Source organism: Brachyhypopomus gauderio, chromosome 4 (genome assembly GCF_052324685.1).
Source record: "Brachyhypopomus gauderio isolate BG-103 chromosome 4, BGAUD_0.2, whole genome shotgun sequence".
Taxonomy (NCBI): Eukaryota; Metazoa; Chordata; class Actinopteri; order Gymnotiformes; family Hypopomidae; genus Brachyhypopomus; species Brachyhypopomus gauderio.
Window position 1 is genome coordinate 624,425 of NC_135214.1, and position 9,107 is coordinate 633,531.

At 41.9% G+C, this 9,107-nt stretch overlaps 1 protein-coding gene across 2 annotated transcripts; it reads left to right on the forward strand.

Moving 5' to 3' along the window:
- Window positions 1–702: 702 nt before the first annotated feature.
- On the forward strand, window positions 703–7,607 carry LOC143511549 (uncharacterized). 2 transcript variants are annotated; one of them, XM_077001154.1, is made up of 5 exons: window positions 703–826; window positions 3,265–3,339; window positions 3,454–3,832; window positions 5,389–5,649; window positions 6,687–7,607. In XM_077001154.1, the coding sequence occupies exons 3-5, from the start codon at window positions 3,810–3,812 to the stop codon at window positions 6,733–6,735; spliced, it is 333 nt and encodes a 110-aa protein (XP_076857269.1). In that variant the 5' UTR covers window positions 703–826; window positions 3,265–3,339; window positions 3,454–3,809; the 3' UTR covers window positions 6,736–7,607. The 2 variants fall into 2 exon arrangements, 1 of the variants encoding a protein (XP_076857269.1); XR_013130155.1 differs by lacking the exons at window positions 703–826; window positions 3,265–3,339 and having other exon boundaries at window positions 3,467–3,832; window positions 5,389–5,662.
- The last annotated feature ends 1,500 nt before the right edge of the window (window positions 7,608–9,107 follow it).

Below are 9,107 nucleotides of genomic sequence, written 5' to 3' on the forward strand. Positions count from 1 at the left end.
AAGTGTAACTAATACAAAACACTACATTGTAGCCATATACACAATCAAACTTTGCAACAAAACAGAACCTTGTCAGTTCAGGCAGCGTCATGCTTTGGTTTGGAGTAGCCTGGGATTTAAGATCCCAGCATGAAACAGACTGAGGTTTGACTGAATGAGACTGAGGTTTGCTGCCAGCCAAAAACAGCCGACTTCGTGTCCCAGGGGCAGAGAATGTAATTCTAATTCTGCATACAAGTGATTACGCAGGAAACACGTTCATCCCAATTCATTCGAAGCAAGCGGTTCTTGTTAAGTGAATAACGACGGTTAAGTATGTCGGAAATGGAGGCGAATAGCCTCATTTATTCTGCCCCACGAGTCTTTTCATCCGCACCGGGAACGGCGCACGCAGGCAAATCGCTTTGCAAATCGCTTCTCATTCTAGAAACAAAACAAAACAAAAAAGCTCAACACACTTTTCTCACCTTTTACAACTCTGATATTTAAAAAAAAAGATTGTAAAAAAAGAGAAAGCGTGACATGTGCTACAAGGTTCATCCCGCTTCCGTTATAATGCTCACAATCCTTTTATTCAATTGCGGAGACAGAGATTGTCAAAGTTGATTCAGGCCCCCCCCTCTTTCCCCCTTTTCCTCCTCGCCGGAGCTTTCTCTGGAGGGAGAATAATTTATCATAATGCGGGCGCTGTCAGCGAGCGTCAGCGCGTTAGCCTAAAGTGCCAGGCTCCTTTGTGTGCCAGGCTCCCTCGACTCTGGCTCAGAGGTCTGCGCGCAAAACAGCGGTCGGAGATCAGGGCGAACAGAGGAACAACAATGGAGCAAAGGTCAGTGCTTTCCTCTCCTCTGCAGGGTCTGTGTGGGGTGCGTGGTCAGGTCAAAAACGGTCGGAAGGGCTTGAGCACGTGGGTGTCTCTGTACTGCACGTGTGACCGTAGAAGGTGTGTGTGAGTGTGTATTTCTAAAATAATGTGTGTGTGTGTGTGTGTGTGTGTGTGTGTGTGTGTGATCAATTAATCGGCAAGCCCTCCATGACAGGCCCGGAAGTGTGTGTGATTGTTGCGACTCCTGAGCGGCCCAGATTGGTTGGCACTACCCACCATCCCTAGTCACTGTAATAACTTCTGCCTCTGTTGCTGCCAACAGAGAGAGAGAAAGAGAGAGAGAGAGAGAGAGAGAGAGAGCAGGAACAGACAAAGAGGAAGACAGAGAGATGAAGAGAGAAGAACAGAGAGACTGATAGTGTGTGGGGAGAAGAGAGAGAGCAACAGAGAGAGAGAGAGAGAGAGAGAGAGAGAACGGCATGGATGGCATGAGAAATGAAGGTCTTGCATAGTCATAGCACCCCCTAGGACCTCTAAGATAAAATCTTTTTGTTTAGATTTTTAATGTATAATAAAAAATTTATAAATACATTAATAAAACAAACCTGTTATTTAGGACTAGTAAACATAAAGCAAATTCAGGTGATCTGATTCAGCTAATGGGTACAATACACATTGTATTTCCTGTTTCCAGAGCATAAAAAAGTAACTTAGCATTAGCAGTTTCATAACGGCTGACCTGTTTTGTTACTTAATAAACCACATTATATTCTGAGATGTGTTTATGTGTGCGGGCTTGTAAACCTTACATTTCCCCATGAGCTGAAGATCTCTATTTGTGTTTAACACAGAATGCCATTTGTACTGTCACAGAGCGATTACTACATATGTGCGTGTGTATGTACACGAGATAAAACTGTGGTAGATGTGACTAGCACTGAATTTCAGAGTCAAGCAAGTCCAGCACCAGAAAAAGAACATCTTTGGCTCCGCCCCTTGAGAGAGGTGGAGACAGAAAGGAAGAAAGAGAGATAGAGAGAAAAGAGAAGATAGAAAGGGGGGAAGAGAGAAGAAGAGGTAGAGAGGGGAAGAGAAATTGAGTTTGTGTGGAGCTGAATACTTCTCCAGCCATTAGCGCCATGCTAACACAATGTATTCCCTTTAGACCCTCCAAACACTGAGTTCTGTCCGTATCGTCAGACCCTGCAAATGCTGCAAATGTTATGATTTGTGACAGACTTATGTCTGTCATTCAGATGAGAGACGCACCAACCAGTTAGTATGTTCACACCTTTGTGTCTTTCACAGGAAAAATGCCTCCCCCATTGCATCTGTTATACCTCTGTAAGTTCAGCACACTTCCTTTCCAAAAAACGCCTCAATTCAGAACCATTTGGCTGAAAGTGAACAAAAATCTGGAATCAACTGCATGAAACAAAGAACTGCCTGCAATCTTCTCTGAGTGCCATTTATGATTACACTTACACCCTACAACATGTCCGATATACTTTTAACTGACATACTTTCCGGCAATCGACGTAGTTGACACTACCTTGAGACGTCTTAAAAAGGAGTTTTTATATTGCTCATCCATTGCATGTCCACATTCAGAGGAATGATGTATCTCTATCTCCATTCCACACAATTGCCTCCCAATTGATCTACAGTGCCGCCATTTTCTCTTCCACCTCACTTCTTGTGGTTCCCCCTGCTCCGAGAGATGGCTCACGCACCTCATTTATCCACGTCTGTCTCTCTCCTTTTCTTCCTAGCTCGTTCTTTTATATTTCGCAGCTCTTCTGAAAGCTACATTAGAGGCGGGCTGAAAAGGCCAGCCGGTCGAGCCGCGACGAGGTTTACTGAAGCAGACGCCTCGGCCAGGCCGGCTAGGTGGCTTTGATTGTGTGCTTTGCAACCGAATCAATATTGCTTGTGAAGTGGAGAGCCGGTTGACATCAGCAAATGGGAGTGGTTTGACTCTTGAACTTGCATGAAAAGGCATCGGACAGGCTGAGGCAGTCCTGCCTATGACATGGCTGCACTCGTAGTTTTCAGACAAACAATCCCTGTGGAGAGCCAGTGACAATATTAATATAAGGGACAGCAAAAGGGCTCAGATGAATAGTGATTTCAGGGAGAATCAAAGCAAGATGTTGAAACCTGGATGTCTAGAATGTATAGCAGCATGTAATCATGGATAATATTGCAGAATAAGCCATAAAAATGTGTTTAAGAAAGTAGATCATTGTTAACCAGCAGTGACTTTTTCTCTGATCATTAACATGCTTATTTATCAGCTATATTATAAATACCTCAGTACACATGTAATACATTAATCAGTACACAGCAGTACACATGACATCAGTACACATGACATCAGTACACATGACATCAGAACACATGACATGAAATGTATTAATGACCTATGACCTATGATGCAGTTGCTCCCGCCTCCCCACAACTGGCTAAATAATACTGCATGGGTTCATCTGGACTAGTTTGGATACAGTATGTAGGTAGGCAGGTGCAGTTTTTTTCAAATTTATTTCCCCTAAATGTCTTTTGTAGTTTCATTTGAACATATTTCTCTTATTTCTCTAACCTTCCCTGTTCTTTCACTATTCCTGCAGGCACTGTTTACATTTTAGGGCCCCTGTATCCCATAACTGGGGCTCTGAGCGCCCGAGGAGCAGATCGCATTATGGAATGTCTGAGCGGATATATGAACAGGCTGCTGTTTTACCACTCCTCACGGCGCTGAAGACGAAAGCCGTATTTTACTCTGGACTAAGAACACAGAAGAGGCAGGCTATCATAGGCTATCATAGCTGGCAACCAAACACAGCTTGGTAGCTACAGGCTTCAGGTTTACAAGTTTAAGATTGAGCCGTGCATGCCAGCTGGCTGGGGAAGCTAATGAGACTTCATCTACCAAGCTTCAGGAAGAATCATCCAACGAGATGAAAGAGAAAGCTGCAAAATCTCAATGTTCAAATTACTCTTCTTCAAGTGAGTGTTCAGTAGAAGAATGTAATAACATGGTGTACAAATACCCCCACATGCTGTACTAGTGAGATGTGCCCGAATGAGCAGAACTTAGAATATGGCATTATGGAATATACGTAGAATTACAATAAAATTAAATAAGCGTAAGGGAAAAGTGTCTGAAAAGTGTCTTCCACTGGAGTAGAGATTCTGTTCCAAGACTGGAAAGTGACTGCTTTAGACTCAGGTTCACCAGGTACAGTGCCAGAAAAGACACATTGACCACATGTTCCATCAGAAAAGCTTCAAAGTAATGGTCCTATATATCTCTCTGGGGGAATGTGTGTGTGTGTAACTGTGTGTGACAGTGCAGGACTTTTGAGGTTGCGCATTATTTGATGAACTCTCTGGCTCGTTCCAGACAGACACCTCGAGTGTCATTGCTCTAAAGACACTGTCGTCCTCAGAAGTGCTTTGTCTTCTCACTTTTAATAGTTTCCACCCCATTAGAGTCCAAATGCGTTCATGTACTAATCGCGGCTATTAGCTCAAACACATTCGTGAAATTAGGGCAAGACAAAATAGATGTCATTTAGGACATAGAGCTGCTTCAAGGGCCTGTTCTTCCAGTCATCCATCTTACATGCACCACGATGGTACTATATATCTAATTGTTGTTTTTGATTGAGTTCATGGAGGTGCTTGTACATATGCTTATTAATATCTAGGATCGAATTTATTGCAGATAGTTAGTTAGCTAGAAAAATAGGTAGCTAGCTAGCTAGAGAGATTAATGATGGTTTTCAAAGATCATTTTTGTCATGTCTTTACTATTAGGCAGAAGGCAGATAATAATTGCTGTGGACTTTGGCTTGTCATGTCACTCTTCTGTGTTCATCACCAGATTTGTCTCTAGTTTTAACCGTTGGCAAACGGCGTCTCTGTCTCTTGACCAATCAGCACTTGTTTTTCCAAAGCCTCCCCCATGCAACCACATCAATACTTTTCACAGAATTTTAACGACGTTGCTGACAGTCATGGTAGATGTTTCTGCTGACTGTCTTGGCGTGGCTGACGGGACAGTCAAAACAGGAGGTGTTCCTGACACGGGGGGGGGGACGACAGGCAAGGTGAAGCAGGGACCATGGCAACACCACAGGAGTGTACCCACTTGGGGAAGGGGGAGGGGTCTCCCAGCCTTAATGGTGCCTGACGAATCAGCTCTATACTGCCGTCACCGTCACCGCTTCACTGCCACCAGCCGCGTCGACTTTGTGACTTTGGAAGCGTTGGGAATGGAAAATTCAATGGGAAGATAGATACGGTCAAACTTAAAAATTGACTAAATTGTCCAGTGCAAAAGCACAACAGGCAAAACCTTCCAACAGCTACAACTGTTGTATAATGTCAGGCAATGGTTTGAACAAGAGGATCTTATGTATTGACCGTGTTCTACCAAAAATCCTTTGAAGGGAATCTTAATTATTGATAATCATCTTGAATACTGATACTGATACTAGAAGTCTTGAAGGACACACAGTATATTTAAGCTTGATCCCAAACTTTCTGATTGTATGCAGGACTCTTGAACCACTGAGTTACCAGGACCCACCCGGAGAGGTGCTCAGGAACACTACGGAAACGCTGTGTGCTTCGGGCGAGCTGATGGCTAATCAAGCGGAGAACATCAGAACAGCTGACCGCAGAAGTGCAGGGAACAGCGTGACTCATTTCACCACTCCACTTCCGACCTCCGTCGCCTCCCCGATCAGAGCTGCGGCGACAGGGGAGTTTGAACGGAAGGGGAACTGGGAAAAGGGCCGCTGGGAGTTTCTCAGAAAGTGAGTGTTTGAGGTAAAGTGAGATGTGTCCAATTTTTTTTTGTGAAATTATTGAAATAACCCACTGTTGGTCCCTATGGAAATAACCTCCTGAATGTCACGGCTGTTAAATTCAGACGAGTCTGCTGATGTATGAAACTGGAGTGTGTTTGCCGAAATGGCGTCGGTCAAATTCCACGTTAAGCTCCGTTGGGTGAAATGGTGACTATGGGTTAGTAGCGTGGAACATGCGGGGGGGACACAAACGCCGGGTTTGAAAGCAACTTGAGTTTGATTTTACAGGAAAGTCATGACACACATGAGTGTGTCCATCAGCACCAGGGGGAAGGGTTTGCTTGGAGTTTGGTAAAAAAAAAAACATCAGCTTACCTGAAATAGTTTGGCATGGGCACGAATATTTTCAGAGTTTGATCAAAAATAGTAATACTTGTATAAAGAAGTATAAGCAATACAGGCAAGTGATGAAATGTTGGAATATCCCTGTGAGATGAGGTTGGCTGTTGTGGAAAAAACATTCAATTCACATTATATCAATGAGTTACTAGCTAGTCGGGTTAGAGTTAAAAATAATGCTTGAGGTCTTTGTTGATTAATTCATCCTGAAGATATTGCCTCAGATATGAATTAACGTTGGTCATGTGCTTATTAAACTGAGCAATGTAGGACTGATCCTCAGATAAGGATATGATTGCTGCCAATCTGACTGTCAACAGTAGAATGGCACATGACAGCCTCACTTTGCAGTTGCTCACTAAACATCTCCAGAAGCTGACGCCTTCCTGCTTTAAACTCTTCTATGAGTACACAGGCCTCCACACCATCTGCTTTGTTAAGGACTCCTTTGAAAAATGGCTCATTCTTCTATTTATTAACACAGCTATGGAGCGTATTTAAAAATGGGCCATTTTCATTGGCATAATGGGTATGCAAAATCATTCAAATTTAGTGATAGTGCTTTATGTATGGTTCATTAATATCATCATCCCTAAACATCGTATTTATATTAAATATTGCACTTTTTTCTATTCTTTTGCCAGATCTTGGTGTGTCAACTCCAACAAGCAGCAGGATCTGTCCGCTGTGTAAAGGTGCTCTCAGAATTACCTAAAAATGAGCAAATAAGTCCAATAGGATCCAATGTGCCATGTCTACAGAATCAGGAAGCAAACTATGCAGAGAAGATCTCAGGAAATGAAGGCCACATCGACTGGGTGTTTGGTAAGAGAACAGTTAGGGCTGACTGCTAACTGTGTGAAGGTGACGTGTGAGGGTGTTGTGTCCCTTTGGACTGTGGAGATGTGACATTACGTGACCCCACACAGCAAAACTGAACAGACTGCATCCTATTTAATTACAATATAATCGTTTTAATATAACACTAGGTATTTGAACTTTTACTTTATTCTTTTTATGTTCAAATTCATGTAGTGTACTGGCTACAGACCATGTGTCTCCATTCATGAACCTTTTCAGAATAGAGCTGATCTAGAACTTATTCCTGACAAAGTTTTAGTATATAAGAGAGAAATTGATTATGCCTTTAACGAGGTCTATTGTGAAAGGAAACAGGAATTGCCAAACAGCTCAATATCAGCAATTTCCAGACAGAGTATTAGAGGTTAGTCAAAAGGAAGAAAATAGCATTTTTAAAGAAATCAGCTATATTGCATTTTGATAAATTATCTCAAATGTGTTCTATTTTAAGATCATCTGTTATATCAAAACTCCCAATTGTATATTATTTTACTGTATTTAAGAGTCCCAAAATACCAAATCAAAATGTACTCATGTTGCCCCTCAGACATGGCATGGTGATGTCTGCCAATCAACTCTGGCATGATGCCTGCAAACTGACCTCAGACCCTAGCCAATTCGTAACAGGGCACACACACACACACACACACACACACACACACACACACACACACACACACACACACACACACAAAGGCACTCGAGGCACGGATCAGCTTTTTCCAAGGCTCAAAAGCAGGGCACATTATTCAATAATTTATCCACTCTGCTGCTAAATAATTTACAAGTGGTTGAATCTGGGAAAAGGTATTTATATTCAACACACACACACACACACACACACACACACACACACACACACACACACACACACACACATATATATATGTAGGCCTACACAAAGTTACAATAGAAACAGGATGTTTCGGACAGACAGAAGTCCTTGACTTTGCTTGCACAGTTGATGAAGAACCACTGTCCACATTGTCCTGTTTCTCTGAAAACTTTGTGTACTTCATATACTATTTGTCCCCCTCTCTCTCTCTCTCTCTCTCTCTCTCTCTCTCTCTCTCTCTCTCTCTCTCTCTCTCTCTATATATATATATATATATATATATATATATATATATATATATATATATATATATATAATAAAAAAATATTTGTATAGCGCTTTTCACAACACATGTTGTATGTGTATATATATACACACACCCACACACACACACACACACACATACATATGTGTGTGTGTCCACTTCTTTGTGAAAAATGTGTTGTCATTGCAGTAGTGTTTTTGAGTTTTATTTAAGGTTTAGGGTAGAGATGTTTACCTCCTTGTACATTTATGTTAATAAAACACTGAATACTGACTACTGAATAAGCAGTCAGTACATGTATCGCCTGCAGCATTACCTGTTTGCAATTGCTCATATTTAGTAATGAATCAAACATGGTAGAAGTGGGCTGTACTTTGTGGCTTTTCCTCCAACTGTCTTGTTCAAACACCAGCAAAACAAGCTTCCTACGTTTTAGACTTCACCTTGACACCTTCACTCAAAAACCTGAACCTCCCCAACGGCCCTCTGCTTTTGTGGACGTTTCTCCTGACTGAACATTTCTGATCTGGGGTCTGATGGTAAAACGAGGCACAGGAAGCTGAAGTCAGGTGGGATGAAATTAAAAACCTTCCAATAAATATCAGAGGCTGGAACTAGAGATTTGCTCGCTTTATTTCTGATTTTGCCAACCCAATCTCCAAATCCTCCTCAGATAAATGGAGCTACTGTTCTCTGCGATAAGCTTTTAAATTGAATACTTTTCTTTTGCCTGCAGAATCCATGCTGTGGCTCAAGTTAAATAGTAGTTTTGGTCTCCAGACTCTGAGTTAAACTGTATTATCTTTTCCTGACAGAAACATGTGATAGACATTCATAGGTATTCCACCATAAGGGAGCCACAGACAGAAAACAACTACTGGCAAATTGTTTTAAGCAGTCTAGAAAAAAAAATCACTGGAGTAATCATACACTCAACATCCCTGAAAGATGAAAGCAATTTGCCTCTTAACTGTAATCAAGATCTATTACACGTGCCTCAGGTTATGGGGGTGGTTACTGGAGGTGGTGCAGTGATGTAAAAAAGAAAAAGAAAACAGAAAAGCAACTTTAATGCAAAAGTTAAAGTAATAATTATGTCTTAGA